We start from the raw sequence: 26,745 nt of genomic DNA on the forward strand, positions 1-26,745 counted from the left end.
GAAATTCATATTTAATCCAAGAGTATGACCATTTCAGAGGTTCTAGGAATGCCAGCTACTGTCTGTATTTTGGCCTTCAGTGTACCCCAGACTAAACTCATTCTTAAAATGTATTTGTTCTTCAGATCTTTGGGTTTCCTTACTGTGGTCATTATTAAGCTTTTCTTCTAGTTTATTTTTCTTATTTAGCCCCACTGAAGTTTCTTCAGTATTACAGTCACCTGTACTGCTGCCCCAAACTGGCCAGTATTGTAGTGCTCAGTTATATTTAAAACCCATTTTGTGACTTTTACATATTGTGTCTATTGTGTATGGAAAAGTAGCAGGATCAGTATAAAGACATGGGTAATGTCTCTTTTTTTTTCTTTTAAATAAATAAATTTATTTATTTATTTACTTTTGCCTGTGTTGGGTCTTTGTTGCTGTGGGCGGGCTTTCTTTAGTTGCGGTGAGCGGGGGCTACTCTTCATTGCGGTGCGTGGGCTTCTCACTGCGGTGGCTTCTCTTGTTGCAGAGCCACGGGTTCTAGGCACGCAGGCTTCAGTAGTTGTGGCACATGGGCTCAGTAGTTGTGGCTTGCGGGCTCTAGAGCTCAGGCTCAGTAGTTGTGGCGCACAGGGTTAGTTGCTCCGAGGCATGTGGGATCTTCCCAGGCCAGGGCTCGAACCCGTGTCCCTTGCATTGGCAGGCAGATTCTTAACCACTGCGCCACCAGGGAAGCCCTGGGTAATGTCTGTTAAAACAGGTAGTCAGCATATGAACTCCTCTTCTGCACTGGACAGAATTTCCATCATCTCACTATCATAAGTGGAAAGGTGCTGCCCTTTAAGCCAGTGTGAAAGTCAAGCCAATTTTAAGTCTTGGAAAAAGAGGTACATGTTAGGAAATCCTGAATGGTGATGAGTCAGCCTAACTGATCCAGATTGGCTGCATTTTCTACCACTGGCCAAATTCTGCTTCTGACTTCCATGGCACAGCCTTAGACATGCTTCTGTATGATAGGACTTTGACCCCCAAGTGCATCTGCTACTTACTTCAGGTAGATTCCTAGGAAAGACTACCACTGAGGCTCGCTCTTTGGCGGCACTTCTGTCGGTGTGGGGTTATGGATGAGGGGTAGGACCCCCAGTGCTCTGCTGTCTATTTCTGGAGGCAGGGACAGGAACAGCACCTGATACGTAGATACGATGTTAGCATTGTGTCCAAGAGACTTAATAGGGCTTCATAAACCCATATTTCTAATAGTCCCCAATGGAATGCGTTGTACCACAAGATGTTCCTTAACCCTGAATCACCGGAACTCACTTAGTCTAAAAATCTAAACTTGTTCTCTTATATCTAAACAGTTGGGAATAGAGGAGAGTGAGTTGCCTTTGGAAAGTCAAGTTGATAGTTTCATCTCATTTTGGTCTTTGTGATTAATTATGACCTACAAAGGGGTTACTACTCTAGCAGGAACTTTGAATTTCCTGAATAGATTTCCCTCTGGTTAGCAGGCAGAGGAAGTACTGACTTTTTTCACTTTCCTGGGGTGGCCTGGGTACTATCTCATCGCCATGTCATTTGTTGACTTCTTTTCCCTGATCTCTGTTTGGTGTGGTAATGAATAGCAAAGCAGAAAACTGGAGGCCTATGTGTATACTTACGGTGCCCATGCTGTGATTGCCAGAAGGCCAGAGAGCCAGTTTTCTAGTGAAACAGACTAATGTTCTAAGAATTGCTTTCATTGAGAAAGAGAACAAGGGGGGTGGGGGTGGGGGAGGCGTGGAGGTGGAGCATAAAGGAATAAGGAATATAGAGCATTCCTAAGTCAGCCATTTAGAGTTTCATGGGAAGACAAAATGAGAAGTAGCTGTCCCAAGGGTTTTATCATTTCAGATATCCTAGATCTCTATTCTAGAAAGTTTCCACTGATGGTAGAATAAAGTTTTGATCTTATACATCAAATCTCAGACTGGACATGCATTTGTCTCTAACAACACCAGGCTACCCTTATGTGGTACGTATCGACTTCATGGAATTGTAATGATATTGATTTAGTGGAAAGTGCTCTGAACTTGGAGATGGAAATACTCAGTTTAAATCCCAACTGCCCTTCTTTCTAACGTTGTAACTTTGAATAGACTTTGAACCACTGGCTCCTGTGTTTCTAAATCAGTCTAAGGGGATGATAGAGCCTACTTCACACGGGTGTTGTGAGGACTGAATGAAATAATGTATGTGAAAGCGCTGAGCAGCACAATGCTTGCTTAGATTTTTCTTTTTTCTTAGTCTAGGGAGGGATGTATATATCCACCCATTAATATTATGGATGTAATTTTCCACATTTTTTGCTTTTAGGCAGAAACTTCTGTAGATGACCATTAATTCCTCTTACAGTTAATGTTTAAAACAAAACAAAAACTGAAACTTCAGTGCTTGTATATAGAATAGTAAGCTCAGACATTTTGCTGGTAGTATCAAAACCATGGGCCTATGATTTCACATATGTAAACTCCTAAAGAATCAATTGCAATCTTGGCAACTTTGCCTTTTCACCATTCTAAAGCTGGAAGAATTAATGAGAACTGGAAGTAAGAGTGTTATTGTAATCGGGAGACATTTTGTACAAAATAAAGGATAAATTTGTTTATAAAACATTGCGTTTTGGTAAAAACATTATGAGAGAGAGCACATTGAGTAGAGACTGACATCATAATAATGCTGAGAATAAAAAGCATGGTGGGAAAAATTGACCATCATGTGCTTCCAAGCATACTAGAGTTGAAAAGTGTGCTCATATAGAAATTTGTTATTTTTCAGTGTGTGGCACATCTAAATAACAACGTAATGAGAACAACATAGAGGGAGGAGTACATCAACCAAGGAAAGTGGACATTGCTTTATTTTCCATCTGTGGTAGTTCTGGGTCTTCCCTAAATCTGTAGTCCTGTTCATACTAGTCCCCCTGCCCTCCTGGCTGGATTCATAGTTTCTGCTGATTTATTATCCAAACTCCTTAGTTGGGGCTCCTTTTGTGCCCAGAGATGTGAGTGATAGCGATGCTCTCCTGATCCACATTCTGGGGCTCTCACCTAACTGGTCGCCATCATTTGTTTCTCCCTTTTTGGCCTTTGATGTAACTGAGTATGCTAGCCAAATCTCTTTAGAACAAACTTCGTGGGATGGTTGTAACCTAATGAGCTCATTGCTGGTAAAATCTGTTTTTTTCTCCTGGGTTGAAGGTGGTAAATGTGAGATAGGAAATACAGTCTATGGTGGGAAAGGCAAGAGCCGATGCTGCCTATAGGTTTGACTGTCCCTGTCAGCTGGGGTTGCTGTCAGCTGTCCTGTGTCTGGGGTGACCCCCAACTCATAGCACTTGAATTCATGCTCTCTTTTGTTAACTTGTGGAATATATTGGCTGCTGAGGTGAGCAAGGTTCCTAAACCTCCTGCCCAGTATACTGAAGAAAATAGTCATCCAGTGTTCACCTTAAAATACAGCTTGTGATTTTTGCTCTTTAGTCTTTGTCTACATGCATGTTTTTATATAACTGCAGTCATTTTATATATTCCTTTTTTCCATTTGTGTCATAAATATTTTCCATGTATATTTGTAGGACTCACAAATTATAGCATAACAGCTACATAATGATAATGATAACTGTGATGCATACCTTTGATATATCACAGTATCTCCCTCTTGGTATTTACCAAGGCTGTATCTGGTTTCTTGGTGCTTTTTTGTTTGTTTATTTGTTCTTGTTTGTTTTTTGTTATGGGAGGCATCAAAATGAACATCTCTCTGTAATGTTTTACCGAGAGAGAAATCTCCAGGAGCTAGACCCAGGATATGAACACTTTAATGGCTCTTGTTTTGTAATGTCATATTTTGTTTTCCAGAGAAGCGGCACCTTTTTATAGTGCTACCACTGTGCCCACAAACCCCTTTAAAAGCAAGGCTTTAAATGTTTAGCACAGGAAATGCCCTTGCTTTTAGATGGATCTTTTCTTATTCTGAGGAAAGAACCAAGCAGGATTTATAAGCCCTAGCTAGAAAAGCTAGAAGTGACTAGCTTTTCCTAAGCTGGCAGGAAACACTGACTGTGTTGGGCTGCTACTGCACAAAGCCCTGGCGTGGCTACATTTGTGATATGTCTCACATCTGGCACTAAGCCACCAAATGATTTTTGGTGAACTGTTTTTACCTCCTCACATGAGATGTGAGAGCTCAAGTTGGAGCTTTCATTATAGTTTTCTGCTGGTAGAATGTTGTAGAAATACAGTGGGTTTGCTGTATAGTCTTAGTAACTTAAAAAAATGTCCTGTTACGTTTAGAATGACTATGTTTTTTCTATTTGATTCCTTTGCTTCTTCGAAAAAATTAAAACATTAAGCAAGGTAAAGAAAGTCTGATGTAGCCAAGAGCCTCTACTTGAACCTTCTGTCAGGACTATTTATTTAAAGCATTGTAAGTTTCCATGGTTCATGTTATCTCAGGGTATCTTGTGAGTTAATCTTGTGATATGAACCCTGTGGTCCCTACTCTGTTTGTCCCTACTCTGCTAACTGTTTGTGTCTTATTTTTCACAGTGAACATAAAGATTCTGAAAAGAAACACAAAGAGAAGGAGAAAACCAAACACAAAGATGGAAGTTCAGAGAAGCATAAAGACAAACACAAAGACAGAGACAAGGAAAAACGAAAGGAGGAAAAGGTACAGAACTTTCCAGTGGGGAATGAAGAGGTGTGGGATGTACTTTTCATTTTGTTTACCTGTAAAAGCAGGTATTGAAAGTACCTTCATTGACTAGTAAGATTCCCTGGCCTTTGAGTGAAAAAGGTCTGTGTCAGGAGACATCAGAGCCAAGCAGAGTCTTAAACTATAAAAACCAAAGCCCTTTACCACTGTATTTCACGCACCAAACCTATCCATATCATTACCTTACTTTATATGGCAAATGGATAAATTGAGGGATGTAGGGTTTCTGGGAAAGTCAGTTTTCTTTCATGGGGAGAATTAATTCTGCTAGCCAAATCTCTGTAGAACAAACTTTGTGGGATGCTTGTAAACTAATGAGCTCATTGCTGGTAAAATCTGTTTTTTTTCCACCTGGGCTGAAGAAGGTGGTACATGTGACATGCACATCTGGCTGTGAATAAGTAGTAGTACTGTGCATAGACTTTTTAAAAAAAGTTTTTATATTAGTTTCTGAAAAGGTAATGCTGGATGGACTTGCTAAATTCAGACAATATGAAATAGAGAATAATAGTGAGAAATACATCTCCCTTTTACCCTCAAATCATTGTCGTCTATGTTTCCCTTTCTGGAGACAGCCACTGAGCTATTTTTTGTATTCTTCCATTGGTACCGGTGTGTGTGTGTGTGTGTGTGTGTGTGTGTGTGTGTGTGTGTGTGTGTGCGCGCACGTTCCTCTGAGTGTATGTGTGAAGATTTTTGCAATGTCTGGAAAGTTGAAGGAGGGCAAAAGTAAATATACTTTGCCTAAATCAGAGAAGATAGGAAATAAAGTACTCTTTTTTGTTTTGGTTTGGTTTTTTATTTCCTGTCTGTACTGCCAAGGGCAAATCCTTGAGAGGTGGAGTATATTTATTGAGGGAGAGGGACCTACCATCATTTAAAGGTAAAAAGCCACCATTTTGAAGGGAAACATTTCTCAGTAAATTGGACAGTTCATCTGAAGAATTGTTAAAAAGGAGTCTTAGAAAAGTGTCAAGACCTTTGGTCCACCTGTTTAGTTTTGCTAACAAGAAGAGTCAGTCTGGGATCAAGATGCCCCAAGAGTGGAGGCCAGATCATCTCAAGTAAGTAGAGGCTTCTTCAAGTTTAGTCCTTTTAAGGTACTAATCAGTTACTGTTGTTTTACCTTTCAGATTAGAGCCTCTGGGGATGTAAAAATAAAAAAGGAGAAGGAAAATGGCTTTTCTAGGTAAGATTCCTCTGCTGCCTTGGCTTCTCTTTCTCCGTGTGCATCCAGTAGGCCAGCTGCCCACGTTACAGTGTTGTCTGATCTTACCTGAAATGCACTGACGGGCCATCTCCAGGTTTTCGAGGAAGTTGGCAGTGAAAGGACTTGGTCTAAGCCAATGTGAGCATTTCTAGCGTGCCATTTAGTGAGACTGACCAGCACATTTTCTAGAAGGCTGTTTTGAGTGGAGAAGGTTGACAGAAAGAAGCTTTTTTAAATTGAGATATAATTTAACAATTCCATAAAATATACCCTTTTAAAGTATACAGTTTATTGGTTTTTAGTATTTCACAAGGTTATATAACCTCCCCATTATCCCTATCTAATTTCAGAACATCTTCATCACCCCCAAAAGAAACTCTGTACTTAGTAGTAATTTTGGAGTTTCCTGGAAAACCCCTACTCTGAACCCCTACTCTGAATTGCCCCTATGCTGAGGCTCATATTTGGAAACTAACTTGATTTGCATTTTAGGGACAGGTGTAGATTTGAGTAGAAATATTTTATCTCTTTTCCAGAAGGAAAGGAAAATACGCACAATCTAGAGGTCACTTTTCCTTTACTTTTTGGGGCCATTTTGATTCTGTTTTCCTCATCAGCCTCAACTCCCTAAAATAAGCCTGAATGTCTCCTCTGGTTTAAAAAAACCCAGAACTTATATGATCATATATTCTCACCTGCTCCACTAAATGGCAGGATGCATTTACAAGGAGTTGTGGGGAGTATTTGCATTACTGTCCAGGGCAAAGTGTTTTGACAGTTTTGCTTCCTTGAAACTTTGAACTTTCAGTTTCGTTTGAGAACATTTTTGAAAATTGTTCCATTTACTCTGGGTCCCTTAGACCAGGGAGAAGCAAGTGCCCTCTTCAGGCATGTTCTGTAACTGTTCTAGGAATGCAGAATAGTAAAATTCAAGAAGCATTAGAGCTGTAAGCTGGGCATTCTGATTTCTTAGATAACAGTGACTGAACACAGGGCAACTATTTTCTGCCAGGAGACTGCCTTGAACTTTTATTAAACTAAGATATGATTAGACTCTCTGGACTTGGTGTGTAGTCCTGGTTCAGTTTCAGACTTTCTGGGCTAGACGGTCAGAAGCACACCCTTCGAGGCAGTGGTCTCTGTGTTCACTTTGCTGGACTGCTCTCTAGCTTGCATCTGTATCGTGGTAGAGAATCCACATGCTTCACTGGATGGAACAGTTTTCTGGTAATTGTTTTAAAAATTCTTTCTTCAGGCCTAGTAACCCTTCCCAAGTTTTTTTTGTTTTTTTTTTTTTTGTTTTTTTTTTTTTGCGGTACGCGGGCCTCTCACTGCTGTGGCCTCTCCTGTTGCGGAGCACAGGCTCCGGGCGCGCAGGCTCAGCGGCCATGGCTCACAGGCGCAGCCGCTCCGCGGCATGTGGGATCTTCCCGGACTGGGGCACACGAACCCATGTCCCCTGCATCAGCAGGCGGACTCTTAACCACTGCGCCACCAGGGAAGCTCTTCCCAAGTGTTTTTAACTTCACTCATGACAGTACTAGGATCTAGCATTTACTTAACTAGTTGGGTAAATGGCAGCATTTCTTTCTTTCTGGTGCAAAGCTTTTGGAGATTTTGGACACTTGGGGCTGTGTCAGTGGTTTCCGTCGTGGGGAGAAACAGCTATAGAGGTCAGCATTTGGGGAGTGTGCATAAATAAGGAAAGAAAGCTAATCTGTTTAAACATTCAAATTCATTTGCAAGCAAGGGGATCCAGTATGCTTGGGGTGGGGGCGGGAGTGGGGGGACAGCATTGAAACCCTGTGAATATCCTTTCTTTGGCAGCTAAATCTGGATGCTTATCCCTTGGCCCCCCTAGAGATGAGTGGCTTTGTGTCTGGAGGCCATTCCCTGTGCCGAGTTAGTTAGCTTTGTAGATGCCTCTGGCTGTGAGCAGTGCAGTTCCAACAAGATGTGCCAGGCCAGGGAATATCCCAGGCTGTGGTGATTGCTGGTCCCATTGGTTGTTTTTTTTTTTTTAAATGTATTTATTTATTCATTCATTCATTCACTCAGTCACTCATTTATTTATGGTTGTGTTGGGTCTTCATTGCTGCATGCGGGCTTTCCCTAGTTGCAGTGAGTGGGGGCTACTCTTGGTTGCAGTGCACGGGCTTCTCATTGCGGTGGCTTCTCTTGTTGCAGAGCACGGGCTCTAGGCACGCGGGCCTCAGTAGTTGTGGCACGTGGGCTCAGTAGTTGTGGCTCCTGGGCTCTAGAGCACAGGCTCAGTAGTTGTGAGGCTACTTAGTTGCTTAGTTGCTCCGTAGCATGTGGGATCTTCCCGGACCAGGGCTCAAACCTGTGTCCCATGCATATATGGCAGGCGGATTCTTAACCACTGCGCCACCAAGGGAAGTCGGATCCCATTGGTTTTTTAACTTGTTCCTTCCTCTTTTTGGTTCAAGATAGTCATCTAACAGAATCATCTTTTTATATTCAGAAGGCAGAATCTTAACAAAAATAGGACAAGGTACTCTTCTGTGTATAAAGTAAGTAAACCAAAGGAGGAAGTTGAACAGTGAATAGATTTGGCTTAGAATGACTTCAGTTTGTTTTGGGCCTCAAGTTTGGGGAATACATTTTTATTCCTTTTTTTGTGAAAGCTATATTTTAGCTTTTGGAGCACTAGAATAATCAGTTCACATCACTTGAGGGATCAGATACACAGACCCCTCAAATAAGGGGAGGAAACAACTTAGGTTTGTTCCTGTTGTGGTGTGGGTTCCGTTGGCACAGATAGCTAAGATGTAGTGGAAAGAATCCTGAGAATAAGGAGTCCGGATCCCGAACCTTGATATCGCCTCTTCATCTGTAATTGAGATCAATACTGTCTACCTCACAGGGTTGTAGTGAGAATTAAGTGAGAAAAAGTACTCATGGAAAACCTTTTAATGTGTACACATGTATGTTGTTATCCTTCCACTAGCTACCTCCCGCTACTTTGCATTACTTGATATAATGTAGATGTTCCACCGCTCATTAACTAGCAATTTTTTTCTCTTTAGTCCACCATTGATTAAAGATGAACCTGAAGATGATGGCTATTTTGCTCCTCCTAGAGAGGATATAAAGCCATTAAAGAGACCTCGAGACGAGGATGAGTGAGTATTTCTTATTAATTTAATTTTTTTTAACAAAAAGGAGTCGTTTAGACAATAATACACAGAACAACTGCATTAGTTGACTTTTACTCATTAGGAATTTGTGATTAATAGACTGGGTGACTGATTTCTCTTTGAATTATGAGAAATAGCGTTTCTTAAATAAATAAGTAGTGTGCCTGAGGCTTAAATGGAGTATATATATTTACACTTTTCTTACGTTTTTTCGTATTAAAAAGGTAATGCATATTTATTGTTGGAATTTCAAATAATCCAGAATTCACAAAGAATATTTAAATTATTTAAGTTACTTTAAGTTTATCATCACCTACCACAGATAAGTTTTCATTGCTGAAGCAGTTTTTCCTAGGATCTGTGCCTGTTCGTACCTTTTGAGTGAAGTTTCCATGTATAGAAGTAATAAAATTGCTCTTACTTAAAACGGTTATTTGAGACTTATATGTACCTCTTTCTCAGGTTCAGTCATTGCGGTTAAATCCTGTTCATTATTTTCAATCTTGCAGAGTTTATTATGTTTTGGGAATCTACAAAGGATTTATGGTAGAAGATGGATGGAAAGGGAGGAGGGAAATACTTAATGAGCTCATTTGTATATATTCAGAATTCATGGAGAATTTCTTTCCTCCCCTTTCTTTTCCAGTTACTACTTTGTGGTAGCTATTGTTGCCCTGTGTGTGTGCTTCCCAGATTTCTACCTTCTAGTGTTGTCTATGTTTGTATGTATTCCTCTGCTCCACTTCCCTTCCAGGCCTGCGTGTAGTATAAAGTTGTTTGTTTTGTTCTATAGAGGACTATAACTATTGGTCCTTGGTCTGGCCGCCTTTACTTTCTCCATTCCTGTTCTTGACTGTAGAATGCCCAGCCAAGAGTAATAGCAGCCACGCCTGCCTTGGAGGCCGCCAAGAAGAGTTTGGAGGTCCTAATCCTATTGGTGAGAACTACTGAGTCACAATTGTGTTAACTGCGTATTCATGTTCCCCTTTCTAGTGCTGATTATAAACCTAAGAAAATTAAAACAGAAGATACCAAGAAAGAGAAGAAACGAAAACTAGAGGAAGAAGAGGTTAGTAAAGAGACTTAGGCCCTTTGGGGCTTGAGTTTGGAATAGGGAGTTTTCCATAAAATAACTTTTGAAGGCCAAATGGGTTTGAGGAATTTATTGCTCTGTTGTAGAGGAAACACTGGGAAAAACTCTTAAGTGTGTTACAGTGGCTGCGGCACTGTTAGTTTTAAGATCTCAGCCTTCCTGGGTGTCTACCCATAGCTATGCTGCCAACTGACATGTTCTTGGAGAAACTGTGCTCTCTTCATACATACAGGGGAAGTATTAGCAATAAATCATACTTTGGCTTACAACCCAGAAGAGTTTTCCCTAGGAATGTTTTCTAGTGCTTTCTTATATCTAACAAAGCTTGCTCGTCACTCATTTTGGGTAACTCTCCCTATTTAAAGTCCTTTAAATGGGTGTCCCTTGGATACAGGATTAAATCCAAGCTCTTTACAGCTTCTTCCGATCTGGCCCCTGCATCTTGTGCCTCTTCTCTAATTTACCTTGTTCCAGCCTCACAGACCTCCTTTGCTTCTTTCCACACCAGATTCTTTTGTGCTTCAGGGCTTTATGTAACACATGCTGTTCCCTCTGTCTGGAACACATATACTCTTCCTCTTTTCTTTCTCTCCTAGCTTATAACCTTCCTTAAAATCTCAGTTTCAATTCAGGTACTTTCCTAAGGGTTCTATTTGATGCTTGTGGTAGATTTAACATATACTAATATGGTTCCTTCTTTTGACACTATTTCTTGGACTAAAAACTGTGGGCGAGTAATTCAAGAAAAGATGTCAGAAATTCACAGGGGTCTTAATCTTGCAGTCTCCTAAGAGAAGGGGTTGAGTAAGTTATTAGCTTTGCTGCATTTGAGTTTAGCCATTGTCTTGGGCAAAATGGATTCACAAGTATAAAGTCTATAGCTTGAAGTATCGTCAGTAAAGATAGTGATAGTAAGGGGCAGTGAATATTAAAAGTGTAATCTATCATAATAGTAATAATATTAATAATTCAAATTAAATGTACTAGATGATTACAGTGTACCAGGTACTATTCTTCACGCTTTATAGGTATCATTTCATTTAATCCTTACAACAGTCCTTAGAGATAAATATTGCTACTATTATCTCCATTTTACACATGCAGAAACTGAGGTACAGAGAGGTTAAATCATTTGCCTGAAGCCACACAGATACCAAGTGGTAAAGCCGGGATTTGATCCCATGTGGTTTGATTCCAGAGCCAGCACACTAGCTGCCATGTTATCCTCCTTCCTGTGGAACTTTGCTGATCCTCCAAATCCACAAGAAGGCAGAAGGAGTGTCTTTAATGAAATCATATTAAGAATATGAATGAGTAGGTGAGCCGTAGAGAGATGATCAGGGCCTGCATTTAGGGAGTTGTAGCTTTTCTGACAACTAGCCTGTTCTTGGCAGAAGCTCAAGTGTATAAGAGCCAACTCAAGGAATCGAGAGTGAAATGTTGAGTAGTGAGTATGATAGTCACTCCACTTTCATGTAGATTACCAGTACAGACCAGTCAATAAAGAAATGTAAAACTTTAGCTCTCCATGCGTTCTATATTGCCTTTATGCTTATGTTGCATTTATGTAAAATAATACCTTTCTCTGGGTTTCACAGAGGTTTGTAATAACTGTTAAAACCATCTGGGAGAAAGAATGGTTGACTTCATTTATTTAATTGTCTTAGCAACCCTCTCCCTACAGGGGAGGGAAAAAAAAAGCAGGCTGAAAGACTAAATTAATACCCAGTCTTATTGTGGTAGGGACCCCAGATGGCAAGATCAGTCATTAAACCTCACTTGCTGGCTATGGTGTTTTTCATTTCTGGGAATTGTTCTGAAGTCTCCTAGTGACTGATAATCCCATTCTGAGGCTTGAAAACATACGATGTAGCCAGTAGTTTCCTGATGAAACCATCTGCATGCCTGTTCAGAAGTTGTTTAGAGAATGTCTTAACTGAAAAACATTTCCTTTTCCTGTGGTGTGTTTCAGCCTAAACAGTAAACATTATCTAAATTAATGAGATTCTCTAGTATTTTCTCTTCCCAGACATACTTACACGTTTATATTCTCCATTCCTATTTTAAACTATGTGTAGTACTGTAGCCTTTCCCCTTCTTTGTACACTGGAGGCCATTTGCTTTCCCTGAGTTTATCTGATTACCATCCTATCATGTGTAGTCCTAGAATGTTTATATATTCCAGCCATTCCCATGAGTCACATTCTGTTATTTTTCTGGTAAACTTGGGCTCTCATCATAGTCAATAGCAGCTTTTTGACCTTGAGCAAGTGACAAAACCTGCTTCAGAGTTTCCTTGACTATAACTGGAAGAGGTCAAACCAAACTATAAAGTTCTTTCAAGTTCTGCCATTCTGAAACTGACTTTAAGATGACTCAAAACCATTTTTCATAGCTATATAAAACTTGCTGAATAAAGACTTAAATTATATTGAATAGTTAGGACAAAGGAAAATATTCTTCAGAAGAGTTTAGATTCTGTTAAGCAGGACCCCCACCTGTTGAATAGCACATTTTTGTCTGGATATGTGTGTGTGTGTGTGTGTGTGTGTGTTTTGAGATTTATCACCTGTATTGATGGATTATACTTGTTTATGTTTGTTCTTTTTCTGTGCTACTGTGACAGCTCATCTAGGGTTACAGTTCAAAGAAATACTATCATGGAAATTGGTAATTGTTGTAGGGCTTCCCAAGTACTTGCTTGCTTACTGCTTCATGACTTTGTGTATGCAAATAGCAGTAATAAAGTATTTCCCCCCCAGGCTCAATCAGAAATTTCCTTTCAAATTGTATATTTAATATATTAAAAGTCTCCTGTACCTGTTATTTGGTGGTATTAGAAGAGGTTTAAAGATGAGTAGATTTTAAAATAAGTGAGGATAATACACTGGGATTACTCTGTCCCAAACTCCACTGAGGCTAAAAAAATACAATTTCCCAGGCTTTTCTCCTACAGAATGAATGTTTTTAACTACTTTCTCAGGTAATCAATGTGTCTGGGAGTTTTAGGAAATACCGCTTTAGAGAAAAGTACCAATAAATTTTTATTCGTCTGTCAAATTGAGAGTATTGGACTCAGGAACTTCTCCAGTTCTCATATTCCATGATTCCAGTTTTTCTGTCTAATGGCTCCCCAAAACTACTTCCAGAAGTGTAATTGGTCCTTATTTAAGTGCTTTCTCACCATGTTTCTTTGTAGGATGGTAAATTGAAAAAACCCAAGAATAAGGATAAAGATAAAGATAAAAAAGTTCCTGAGCCAGATAGTAAGAAAAAGAAGCCGAAGAAAGAAGAGGAACAAAAGTGGAAATGGTAATATTTCAGCACTGGGTTAAAATGTTAGCTCTTTTATTCTACAACCTAATGAAACAAGAATATTGAGTATTAAAATGAATAGCTTGGTATTTGTGGGAGGAGGGAAGTACTTAAAAGAATCTCTCTGGAATAACATTCTGAAATAAGTTTTGCAGGACCTAGTGAGAACATTAACTACCTCTTACCCTATTGGATCTCAATACTATGTCCCACCCTGTTGAACTATAGAAGTCCTATATATATATATATATATATGGAAATTTAGCATATGAATAAAGTTGCATTTAAAATGAGAGGGGAAAAGATGGATTGTTCTATAAATCTTGTTGGGGAAATTGCCTATTTGTTTAAAAAAAAGAAACCTCCACAAGAAAACCTGGGTGAATATTTTTATAATTGTAGAATAACGAAGACCTTTTGAAGCAAGACATATAAGCAGAGCCATAAGGAAAATATTTATAAATTTGATAAAATTAAAATCTTCTATATGGCAAATCAACAAACTCATGCCATTAAAAAAAAAAATCCTAAAGGAAAATATTTGTACTACAATGGGCTAAGATTCCTAATATGAAAAAAAAAGGTCTTTTAAAACAGTTAATGAAAGGAATAGTCTGATAGAAAAATGAGGAAAAGGCAACTCATTAAAGAAGATAAATGATTAACAAACATCTTAAAATATGGTGAACCTCACAAGTAGCAAAGAAAGATGCAAAGAAAAATAATAAATGAAACATCTTTTTGTTTAATGTGTCACAGATTAGGAAAGATTAGTAAGTACCAAAACATCTAGGGTTGTAAATATGAGAAAAAAACAGGCATTCTTCTTCACTGTGGGGAGTGAAGATTCAGACAATCTTCAATGGAGGACAGTTTAGCAATAACAGGTTATTTCTAGATGTTTAGAGTTTTGAAATAAACTTGTATTTTTTATACTGGCTGTTCTTAAAACTTTGTATTATTTAGCCATTACATCTATATTATACATGATTTGTGTTTATGTTGAAAAAATTCCAATGATTCAGAGGTATACGAGTTAGAAAAAAATGACTGTTCCCTTTCCTTCTTTCTTCCATTCCCATTTTTCTTTTCTAGCTTTGAGGTATCCACTATTTGTAGTTTGGTATGTAGAGTTCCAGACCCATTGGTATGCATTTACTCTATGGCTTTTGTAATAGAGAACAGTAATCTCACCAGTACTTCTGAGCAAAGGGGAAACATCAGTGTCCAGAGAGGTGGCTGAGAGGAGCAGAGCTGCAGTGGCAGAAAGGCTCAGCACAGCTGTGCAATCGGCATTGTTGGTGTGGACATATGTGGGGTTAAAAAAGGAAAGTGTAAAGGAAAAATACAGAGCAAAGGAACTCTGGGCCTTTCTGGTGTCGGTCAGAAAACTAAAGAACATGTGTTTTTATTTTCCTCATTTTTATTTCATTTTTTTCCTTTGAAATTAATCAAAGTTTTTAGTGATGGAATTTTGAAAGGTTTTTATGACCTTTAATAAAAAATTTTTTTAAGATGAAATTAAGTGATTCTATAAATCAGGGGTTATTATTGGGAGTGGTGAGTTAGTAATTCGTCAGTTTGTTATGTCTCTGGGTCCTGTGGTAGGGTGCTCAGTAAGTTTGTTGAGTGAACAAGGTACTTTCTTTGTCATCACAGGTTCTCTGCTGCCTTCCCCCTTCCTTTGGAGCCCTGGCTCTTATTGGGCCTGGAAGCAGATGTACTCTTTTTCTAGTCCAGCCTTTTGTGTGTGCAATTAGGTATCCTTGAAGGGTCTAATAGCCTGATTTTGCTTCTGTGGTTGAAATTCTTGTCAGTGTTACCACACTTTAATTCTGAGAGATTTGTGACCTATGGTTTTTATTCTTGTTTTGGTTTAAGTGGGACCATTGAAGATGGTAGGTTTGGGGCTGAGTAATCTTTGCTACAGCCTCCAGTGCATGCCTTTCTCAAGTCTGGTTGTTAAATCGTGTGCATTCTTAAGCACAATGCTTGAAGGTACCACTGTTAAGTTTTTATAAGTAGAGAACAGGAATGACTGGCCTCTTAACCTATTGCTTGCCCTTTCCTGCTGTCACTGTAGGCTTACCTGTTAGACTCTGAAGTCGGTGGTCAAGTCCTCAGTGACTGTCACTGAGAGCCTAGTCAGTGAACTTAAATGGCAGATACTCTCATTTTTACTACCTCTCTTGCTATCTCACTAAAAGAATTAACACCCTTTACCAGTTTGGTAAATGTGTAGATCTTTCGCTTCCCCCCCAGAGTCATAGACTTGTTCATCCTGCCAAAAAACAAGCCAACTTTGAGCCTTTTCTCCCTCTTTGGTAATTTTGGGAATGGGAAAATGGTCGGGATCCCTGTGGGTTTCTTTACTGTGTCACATTTTCTCCATAGAAACAATGTTACAAGTGGTGGCAGTAATGCTCAGGCTCATTCATAGAAACCTATTAAAACCAGCTCCCCCTATTTTTTAAAAATTTTAAATTTATTTTATTTTTTATTATTTTTAATTAATTGTTTGTTTTTGGCTGCATTGGGTCTTCGCTGCTGCACACTTGCTTTCTCTAGTTGCGGCGAGCTGAGGCTACTCTTCATTTGTGGTGTGCAGGCTTCTCTTGTTGCGGAGCACGGGCTGTAGGCACATGGGCTACAGTTGTTGCAGCACATGGGCTCAGTAGTTGCAGCACATGGGCCCTAGAGCATGTGGGCTTCAGTAGTTGCAGCACACAGGCTCAGTAGTTGTGGCGTGTGGGCCGTAGAATGCAGGCTCAGTAGTTGTGGCACACGGGCTTAGTTGCTCTGTGGCATGTGGGATCTTCCCGGACCAGGGCTCGAACCCATGTCGTCTGCATTGGCAGGAGGATTCTTAACCACTGCACCACCAGGGAAGTCCCAGCTCCCCCTATTTTTAACTGTTACTCGTTGTAGCTATATAGGGTTTCAGTGCTGCTTTGAGTTGAGTGTACTTTTGTGTCAGGGTTGGCCTGTTGGAACATAAGTCCCATGTTTATTCTAAACAGATGATTCTTCATGAGAATATCTAGAAACTGGGGAGTTTGTTGATGGTGTTAAGTGTGATTAAGTACATGTTTTTCTTAACTTTGTTGGTGAACCATTGATGGGGGCCTTAAAAGGCCAACACTACTATTTTTATTTGTATAGTAGTAGTTGCTGATCCAATGATATCAGCATGTGTCATAGGTTATGTTCTTTCTTTCTGTTTAAACTGAGGTTTAGTGTTGAGTGCATCTCTTAATTTGCTTAAATGGTTAAGAAGTTACCGTGAGCCCTCAGGATGAATGTGACGGAATAGAAAGAATTATAAAAAGTTGGAATCTTAATTAAAAAGCACTGGAGTTGGGAATTCCCTGGCGGTCCAGTAGTTAGGACTCTGCACTTGCACTGCTGTAGGCCCAGGTTTGATCCTTGGTCAGGGAACTAAGGTCCCACAAGCCGTGCTGCGCAGCCAAAACCAAAAAACGAAAACAAAACAGTGGAGTTGATGAGAAGAATGGAACCAAGTTCTAGGATAAAGGAAAACATGGTGCTCTGGATCCCCATACAGTTACTCTGTGACTGCTATAGATAGGCTTCTTGCAGTTTCTCTCACCTCCGTACACACATCCATCCATCCATACATACGTATTTTCTCTGATTCGGAGAGTAAAAGATTCTGGGGGAAGTGTGCAGTTAAGTGGTATTATAATACATTCACTTTGTTGTGCAGTGATCCCCACCACCTTCTGTCTCCAGAATTCCCATCACCTTGCAAAACTGAAACTCTTTTTTAAACAATAACCCTCCTTCATTCCCCCTTTTCTCGCCATCAGTAACTACCATTCTGCTTTCTGTCTCTGTGAATTTGATTAATCTAGGTACCTTGTATCAGTGGAATCACAATATCTGGCCTTTGGTGGCTGGATTATTTTACTTAAGAAAATGTCCTCAAGGTTCATTCATGTTGTAGCATGTCAGAATTTTCTTCCTGTTTCAGGCTGAGTAATATTCCATTGTATGTATAGACTACTTTTTATTTACCCACTCATCTGTTAATGGATGCTTAGGTTGTTTCTACCTTTTGGAAGTTGTGAATAGTGCTTCTGTGAACATTTGTGTACAAATATTTGTTTGAATGCCTGCTTTCAGTCCTCTTGAGTGTACTCCCAGGAGTGAAGTTTCTAGATCATATGGTAATTCTATGTTTAACTTTTTGAAGAACCGCCATATTGTTTTCTACAGCTGCACCCGCTTCATTCCCACCAGCAGTGCACAAGAGTTCCAGTTTCTCCACATCCTTATCAACACTTGTTATTTCTGGTTTGTTTTTGTTTTTTAAGAATAGCTATCCTAGTGGGTGAGAGTGCTATCTCATGGTTTTGATTTACATTTTCCTAATAATCAGCACCCTTGTCAAAAATTATTTGACCATATATATTGACCTTGGTTTTATAGTAATGCTATTGTTACAGCACAGTGTTTGATGCATGTAATTTTTATTTGATGTTTCTGAACTTTAAAACATTGGCGTTGGAAGATGACAGGAAGTAATAGAATATGCATAACTGGCCTCCTGAATAATTCTGTAGAACTGTAGGACTTTTCATTTTAAGATAGGAATACCAAAGATTAAAATCTGTGAAGTTTTAAAGTATTCTATCTGTAAGACAACTGACTGACTCTTTAAAAAACAAAATGGTGGTGGTGGTGGTGAGAAGGTTTGTCTAATTCTAGAGAAAGAAAGACTTTGAGACATATCAACCAATTGCAGTGTGTGGTCCTTAATTGTATCCTAGTCTATAAAATACTTTTTGGATATAATAGGGATGTTTTTAATATGGTCTGAGTATTTGAAGGATACTAGGGAACTATTACATGGGATGATAGTCATTGTGTACTTTCTCAAAGGGTTGTTTTCCCTTACACCTTCACCTGGCATCTCCATTCCCAGGAGGCCTTTTCCTATGTATCAGCTGTATAAATAATACCTCTGTCATGTACACCGTTGTGGCTTACTGTTATATCATTGTGATAAAACAGCTGTTTCCATGTCCATATCCCCTACTTATTGCTGAATAATGATCTCATGTACTCAATATCTTTGGACTAAACTGCTGAAATGTATTTTCCTCCATTCACCTGATTATTCCATCATATTTGTTGTGAGTATTGGCTTTTACAAAGTGAAGGATTCTGGCTTTTTTTGACCCAGGCCTTGAATGTGGGGCCGAGAGTCATTCCAGAGCACCAATCAGTTGAGCAGATAATTATTTTGGCATTTAATAGGTGATAATCTCTATATTAGGTGAAGTGATCACTAAATGAGGTTGTACTTTGTCTTTTAAAGGTGGGAAGAAGAGCGCTATCCTGAAGGCATCAAGTGGAAATTCCTAGAACATAAAGGTCCTGTATTTGCTCCACCATATGAACCTCTTCCAGAGAATGTCAAGTTTTACTATGATGGTGAGTTGTTCTAAGGTTGTCCAATTCTTGGCCAAGGAAAGAGTCTGCTTCTATTTAGGAATAGAAAGTGAGGAAGGATCTTGTGCTGTATAATCCTTTTTGTTTGTTTCATTTTGTTTTATTGTCATCGTATGGTTTGGGGAAAGGGCCTCAGGTGTTTACATAACTCTTAAAAGGCCCATTTGGTGCTGAAAAAGTGCCGTGAGAAAGGGGCTGTCTTATCTCCCTTGTCTCCCTTTGAGACATGGTCCCAAAAAGGTCCATCTACATAGGTCACAGCACTTGGTCCACAAGCCTAATGTTTTTATCTGAACTTCACTTCTAAGGAGCTACTCTTTGTAAGAGTTACTGGAAAAGCCTGACTTGAATGGTAGTATTTTATTTTAGTGACATAATGCAAGCTGACAAGCTGCTCATTGCTAGAAATAGTATTTAGTACTTGGTTGAGGATTAATTAGTCTGCCATCAACATCTAGGTAGGGCTAATAGGTGTCTATCACTCTACACAGCACAACACTATGCCTTTGCCCTTTATGCAGTCAAGTCTGATGAGCTGCTCTGAAGAAATATCCTGCCTAGTTCTCTTAGAACCCTCAGAATTGTCTGTTAACTGTCACTGGTATTTCTGTCCTTGGGTTGAACATTTTGAGAGTAGTCTTTGATGCTCCCTTATTGGCATATAGCAGTATGCAGATGGTAATACTCAGCTGATTTCCCTCATTCCAAGAGTTTTCTCCAGAAATGGCTAGAGCATTATTCCTCAAACTCTCATGTGCTTTAGATTCACCAAGAGGATCTGGGCCCATTTAATTGGTGTTGAGTGATATTGGGTGCTTCTGAACCAAGTGGTCTGCTGACCAAACTTTGAGAAACACTGGGCCAGGAGGACTGCTGAAAAGCACCAGTGGTGAACACTCAGAGTTCTGGTATATCTCTGTGTCCACGAGCAGTGACCTCAGGCCATGGATGCTTATAGGTCAAGGGTAGTAGTTTATACTGAAAGGCCAGGTCTTGCAAGTGAGGAACATGTCAAACTTGGCAAGCTGGAATTCGTTTTTTTAAACTGTATTTATTCAGCGTGCCTGTATTCAGACACCAAGACCCAGCAGCGACAATACTGACAAATCCCTGATCTCATGGACTGTGCCATCTAGCAGGACCTTATAGCCTCAGTGACAAATGCTTACATCAGATAAACATTCTGACCTATGTTGACTGGACAACACAGGACAAGAGTACAGAGTTCTGCTGTCAGCCCTCACAGTGGGTCATTCCTGGAGACTCTTCAGTGTGACTCAAAGCTAAAACTCTAATGCACAGAAAGAGCCTTAGATAATCATAAAAGTTCAGGTATTCTGTAACCCTAGTATGGGTTTACCAAGAGCTTTAGAACGCTCAACTGGTAAAGCCTAACTCTGAGGTCCAAAGTGATTTGAAGGAAAGCTAGATTCCTTTCTTTAGCCTTTGGGTTTCTCTTACTTTCCAAGATGGGAATTCTTGCCTGGTTGTCCTTTATAGGAGCTCCAGCTCCAGGGCTCTCACATTTTCTCATTTGCTCTTTCTCAGATCTCTTCCCTTTGATTAGGTAAAGTCCCACACTGCAGTAAGTCAAGAAATTGTATTTGACTTACTAGTCTAGAGTGATACTGTCAGTTCTGCCTGCTCTCTAGGGAAGAGAATTCTCAGACTCCTTTAGCGCTTGCCAGGGAGGTGGGGAACGGACTGGCTGAAGCAGTGAATGGCCTCTAAGAAACTCCAGTTTTCAGCTCTGACTCAGCAGTTTCTTATTCCTGGAGCTCAGCCTTTTCTACAAAGCACTACCACTGTCAGGAACCTTTAAGTCATCCTCCTACCCTTCTACTGCTGGGAGCTGTCATTTCATCATTTGACAGCTCATCTAAAACAGGAGGCGTCAAAATTGTTCTCTATTGGAACAGAATTCAGTAAAATTTCCCAAAGAGTATACCAGACATACCCGAGAACGGTTTACATTCTTTCTTGCCTTTTATTTTATTCTTAGTGACTTAATGGTTTCCTTTATATTGGAAGCACGTTACACTTAACTGGCAACGCTGGTTCCGACTTGAGTGGGGGAATTCTAAAGAAGTGCAGGAAACTCTTGAAAGCCAGCCTATCCTCCTCAAGGTGTCGTCTTTGGAAGGAGCCGGAATGTTGAGAGGGGAAGCCGCGCCACCTGCTGGCCTTTTAAAATTATGAATTTCAAGCAGGTTCTTTCTGTCTACCCAGAAAGTTTCAGTTTGGAGCTGCAATTCCCTGTATCAACCCTACAATCAGGGATAATAACTTTCTAACCATCATGAGATGAGATGTCTTCTAAGTTTTGAAATGAATGGATTTCTGGTTAAGTTTTAGTTTTCTGTAATAAATGGGAAAATCCTTGGTGAATTATTAGTACCTATGTAATAGTAAGGCAGTGGAGAAACATGTATGCCAAGAACCCCAGTCATCCCTGTGTTCTGGATGAGCCCTGTTTCCCTGAAAGAGGCAACCTCATAATGCCTGTGTTCCAGGGCATCTCAAACTCTAGTGTATACACAAGCCACTTGGGGGTCTCATTGAAATGTACTTTCTGGTCAGTAGGTCTGGGGTGGGGCCTGAGATGCTGCACTTCTAACAAACTCCCACGTGATGTCAATACTGCTGGTCCATGAACTATACTTTGAGTAGCAAGGTTCTAGAGGAATGTCTTACTTAGATTTTTCATATGGGATATCTGGGCTTGCCTGCTGTGAATATATATTTTTAATTCATATTCCACCCACCTAACTTTGAAGAAGAAAGATGCCTATTTCTTTTCCCCACAATTCCTTTCTTCCACTCCCTGCCCTATCCCTTCCTCCCCTTCTTGAACAGAAGCTGTTTAGCTTAGCAGTGGCAGGAGTCCCTCTGAGGATTTGATTTTTAAAAACCATTGAAGAGGTGTAAAGGACCCTGCTTGCTGAAAGGAAAAGGAAGCGTGACTGGGCCTCCCCCAGGTCATCCCTGTCCTGAGCAGGCTCCTGGGAACAATTTACTGGCATAGTCTCCAGAGAATGACCCAGGTAAATATCTGATACAGAGAAGGCGAATTCGTACAAGTAGATACAAATCAATATACTACTGTCTTTGTTGTTATTGTTGTTACCACGTGTCACCAGACCTTTGTATACATACCTTTGGAAGGTAAACCATTATTAAAGAAGACGTCTCCAGAGCCTCAGTGTTTATACTCAGAACATGAATACTACACCTCATTTTTTGGAACCACTTTTTTCTCTAGGTAAAGTAATGAAGCTGAGCCCCAAAGCAGAAGAAGTAGCTACGTTCTTTGCAAAAATGCTCGACCATGAATATACTACTAAGGAAATATTTAGGAAAAATTTCTTTAAAGACTGGAGAAAGGTATTGTAGCCTATATATTGATATCCTAGCACCTTACAAAAATACTGATCAACTACTAAGTAATAAATTGTAATTCTACAAAAAATTCCCTGATGTACAATTTGAGTTTTATGAATTTTATTGTATTAAAAAATTGGGAGAGGGGGTTCTGTTCATTTACTGTATTATATAGGTTTTCTGTCCAACAAGAATACCTATATTTCTTTCCTGTCAGCTGTCATAGGACTGTAGGGGGTAGTTTATCAGATTAGGCCAAACAGAAAACCTCAGCTCCAGCTGAGCAAAGCAAAGTTTGCCTCTGCAGGACTGCCCTCTGTCTGCTGTTGCAAAGAGACATGCATTAATGTTGTGCTGTTCCCTCTTGATTCATGCTTGTTAGCTTTAGGTACTTTCTGCTCTTGAAACCACATATCTATCCTGTATCTGCCTACGTGATTTTAAACAATTTCCTTATTCTCAATGTGGATAATATGAACAGAGGCTGAGCTGAAGTTTACCTTCTGAATAGCTCTAGAAGTAAGATTTAATAAGTGAGTAGAGCAAGGATGTTTCTAGGAGAGAATGAATGTGGGAATATTTCTCCCATTACTAAAATGAACGATGTGTATTCATGTTTCCCCAGCTGTAGTACTCATATGCTTAGGGGGTTGTGGCAGTGTGCCAAGGAGTACGAGAAGCTACATAAGAGTGTTACCCTTTTCAGTGTTAAGTTATTTTGAATGTTCTTCTATTGAATACATATTTATAATAGAATGAAGTAAGAAACGTGTTCCTTTTTTTTCAAAACTCACAAGTTTAGATTGACTACATCGCCAGATACCCTTTGACTGAAAACATGATGCTTTGCTGTAACTGCAGAAAAACCAGAGGGCTTTTTAGTTTATTTACCTTCTTCTTCTTCTGTCTCCCCCTTTTCTTTTAACTAGGAAATGACCAATGAAGAGAAGAATGTTATCACCAACCTCACCAAATGTGATTTTACCCAGATGAGCCAGTATTTCAAAGCCCAGACAGAAGCTCGGAAGCAGATGAGCAAGGAAGAGAAACTGGTACTGCAGAATTTCTTAAACCTCTGGAGAATTTTAGAATAGTGATCAGTTTATCTAATTTTCTTCTTGTTTCTTACAAAACAGTTTTGACTTTAATGATTTCACATGGCTCTATACTAAAGATGTAGGATTCTCAGCCTAGTGAAGTCTAGAATTTCTTAAGGGTTTTATATAGACTGAAAATTGTGAATAAGCACTATGTTTAATGGCTCAGTATGAGAACCCTGGTGTTCTGTTGATCTAAAAACCAGCCAGTAGCTCCAATAATACAGTATTTAAGGATGGGCAGATTTGACCCACAGTGGCTCCTGGATGTTAGGGATTTAAGACAGATAAAATCATATTGGCCATGTGTACACACACACACACACACACACACTCTCCTTTGACGTATTTTACTCTGGAATCTAGGCATGCTCATTCGTCTTCTAGCCGTGGCCAACCTCATTCCTGAAGGATCTTTCTAGTATCCAGCTGGGATGTCACTTTCTTCTAGAATACTGGTAGGCAAGCTATAGATAGGCTGCTTGTTATTGTAGAAAAGTTTTATTGGAACATGCCACATCTGCTTGTTTACCTATTATCTATGGTTGCTTTCATGCAACAGTGGCAGAGTTGAGTAATTACAGCAGAGACTGTATGGCCCTCAAGCCTAAAACATTTTCTATCTAGAATCAGAGGGCTAGGAGTTAAGGAGTTTAAGGAATTCTTTGCACTTCAAGGCCTTGTAGTTTCAGTATATTAAACTTGCATGTTTATATAATTTAGGCCATTGTCTTTATGTAACTCATTGTTTGAGGGTGCCTATTTGACCTTCAGTTTAAAAAATTAGGAGTTACTATAGGGATCATAAGAATGGTCCCTGCACCAGGCTTTTTAGTCTCAGCTTAGTCTTTTCTCCAGTATTCCCAATTAGTGAAATTTGGTTTATTTTTCACTTCAGGGGTGTTTTTCAAATTAAAAACCACTTTAGGGAGGGTTTGTTTTGGGTTTTTTTTTTTTTAATATTTATGTATTTGTTTTATTTATTTATTTGGCTGAGCCGAGTCTTAGTTGTGGCACGCGGGATCTTTGTTGCCACGTGCAGGATCTTCATTGCGGCATGCAGGATCTTTTAGTTGCGGCATGCAGGATCTGGTTCCCTGACCAGGTATCGAACCTGGGCCCCCTGCATTGGGAGCACAAGTCTTAACCACTGGACTGCCAGGGACGTCCCTGGGGAGGTTTTTTAAGTAACACCATGTCAGAGCCTTGTCAAGGACACCTGTTGCCAGCAAGTTGTGGATTTTTATCTACATACAAGGCAGCAGGACTTACTTAAATTGAATTGCTGAGTATAATATGAAGGAAGAGTCAGCAGAGGGTAGGGAGGCTCCAAATCATTCCATCTTTGGAGCAAGGATCACAGTATAAAATATATGTACGCATGTACTAGGAAAGAATCCATAACAGGTTTCTTTGCACTTGAAAACCCACGTGAAATACTGTTCACATGGGAATTTTATTGTATTTAAGCTTGAAAAATCTCTTTGGTCTTCTGGGAATTCCCTGGCAGTCCAGTGGTTAGGACTCTGCACTTCCACTATAGGGGGCCCGTGCGGCCAAAAAAAAATCTCTTAGGTTTTCCTTTATCTGAATTTGTTTCTTAGTGATTTTTAGACTTTTCTCTACCTTGACCTGTCCTCCCACAAGAGCTAAGAATGTATGAGTTGAGCACAGTAATTTGAATCCCTTTTGAGTACTTCCTTACCATCTTCCAGAAAATCAAAGAGGAGAATGAAAAATTACTGAAAGAATATGGCTTCTGTATTATGGATAACCACAGAGAGAGGATTGCCAACTTCAAGATAGAACCTCCTGGGCTTTTCCGTGGCCGTGGCAACCACCCCAAGATGGGCATGCTGAAGAGACGGATCATGCCTGAGGATATAATCATCAACTGTAGCAAGTGAGCACAGTTCATCCTTTGGCCGGAAATGGAAGTGGAGGGCTTCCTTTGTTCTTGGTAGTTGGGAGTTTTTCCTACATTACAGAGGACTGTTTGGGAGCAGCATGGTATTTCTATGTATAGATCTCTAAGTGTTTATCACGTATTGACTGGTGAGGAGGAAACGTGGAAATATATGCTCAGCAGATTTGCCCACTTCAGGTTATGAAAGGTGAAATTGCTCATTACTTCTCACCTCACTGCTCTCGCTTTATTTCCAGAGATGCCAAGGTTCCTTCTCCTCCTCCAGGTCATAAGTGGAAAGAGGTCCGACATGATAACAAGGTTACTTGGCTAGTCTCCTGGACAGAGAACATCCAAGGTTCTATTAAATACATCATGCTGAATCCTAGCTCACGAATCAAGGTAAGGGGTAGCTGAGAGCTGCACCAGTTAGTGGGGCTGATAATCTCTGTCTTTTTGTTGAAATCTAATGTTTTCAGCCTCTAGAATCACTTTGACAAATTGAAAAACATCCCCATAAATAGAAGGTAATTTCATAATTAGCATTATCTGGTGATGTCCCTAAGATGTATCCATTTTTTACATCACATTGTATTCTTATTTATTAATTCACAAATATTAACTGAAATCCCAGTATGAGCCTGGCACAGTGTATGCATGGTGCTAGGAATTGTGTTGGTAAACAAGGTGGACACAGTCCTTGCCTTCACATTGTTTACTGTCCAGAGGTCAGAGTGCAATGAAGAACGTGGTAAATGTGTATTGGCTTCTACAGCTAGTTCTCTTCCTCACCTTCCTTGGCTCTGAAGAAGGGAATGTAATTACTCTGAATCCAGAAAGAGGTTGTAAAATCTAGAGTCTTACATACTCTGTCTTCCTAAGGTTTCATCTGGGTAGATTCCACCAGGACCAAGTGGGATAATGTATGTGAAAGCATATCATAAACTGTTGAGTACCCATGTGCTGCTGCTTATTGATGCTGCTACTGACAGGAGGAAACTGTCTTGGAAGGGCAGTCAGTTCTTGTTAGCCTGCTAGGCATACCCTGCTTGGGCAAGTCCCTCAGACATACTATGGAAATGTGAACGGCAACTTAAAAGAGAGATGGACTCCGCAGGAAAACAGTCAAGGAATTAGTTCTATATAGACTGACTGTTTACATGCAGGGGACTGAGGCTAAAGACCCTCTTAATCTTGGTTTATAGTTTATTAAACACGTTAAGATTTGAAAGCCACAGCTCAAAAGGCTGTGTGTCTTTTCAAGACTAAACGCACATTTTCTAGCTTATAGTCCTGTGTCCTAATGAAAAATACCCATGTATATATTTTCTTCAGTGTAATTGGAAAACGTCACTGTTTTT

The 26,745-nt window shown here is 39.8% G+C and overlaps 1 protein-coding gene and 1 long non-coding RNA gene across 3 annotated transcripts in view; one reads left to right on the forward strand and one right to left on the reverse strand.

The window, feature by feature from the left end:
* Positions 1 to 26,745, forward strand: part of TOP1 (DNA topoisomerase I) — an 86,310-nt gene that overhangs the window by 39,332 nt on the left and 20,233 nt on the right. Inside the window, exons 4-13 of one of the 2 annotated variants that reach the window (XM_067708139.1) lie at positions 4,575 to 4,698; positions 5,877 to 5,932; positions 9,004 to 9,099; positions 10,108 to 10,183; positions 13,407 to 13,519; positions 18,867 to 18,982; positions 22,263 to 22,384; positions 23,311 to 23,433; positions 25,194 to 25,381; positions 25,642 to 25,786. In XM_067708139.1, coding sequence (XP_067564240.1) covers positions 4,575 to 4,698; positions 5,877 to 5,932; positions 9,004 to 9,099; positions 10,108 to 10,183; positions 13,407 to 13,519; positions 18,867 to 18,982; positions 22,263 to 22,384; positions 23,311 to 23,433; positions 25,194 to 25,381; positions 25,642 to 25,786 — 1,159 coding nt within the window. Of the gene's footprint in view, positions 1 to 4,574; positions 4,699 to 5,876; positions 5,933 to 9,003; positions 9,100 to 10,107; positions 10,184 to 13,406; positions 13,520 to 18,866; positions 18,983 to 21,567; positions 22,045 to 22,262; positions 22,385 to 23,310; positions 23,434 to 25,193; positions 25,382 to 25,641; positions 25,787 to 26,745 lie in introns of those variants that run through there. The other variant, XM_067708140.1, reaches the window with a different exon arrangement.
* LOC137207839 (uncharacterized) overlaps positions 1 to 26,745 on the reverse strand; it is a 94,683-nt gene that overhangs the window by 37,921 nt on the left and 30,017 nt on the right. The gene's annotated exons all lie outside the window — the stretch shown is intronic.

Source organism: Pseudorca crassidens, chromosome 15 (genome assembly GCF_039906515.1).
Source record: "Pseudorca crassidens isolate mPseCra1 chromosome 15, mPseCra1.hap1, whole genome shotgun sequence".
NCBI lineage: Eukaryota > Metazoa > Chordata > Mammalia > Artiodactyla > Delphinidae > Pseudorca > Pseudorca crassidens.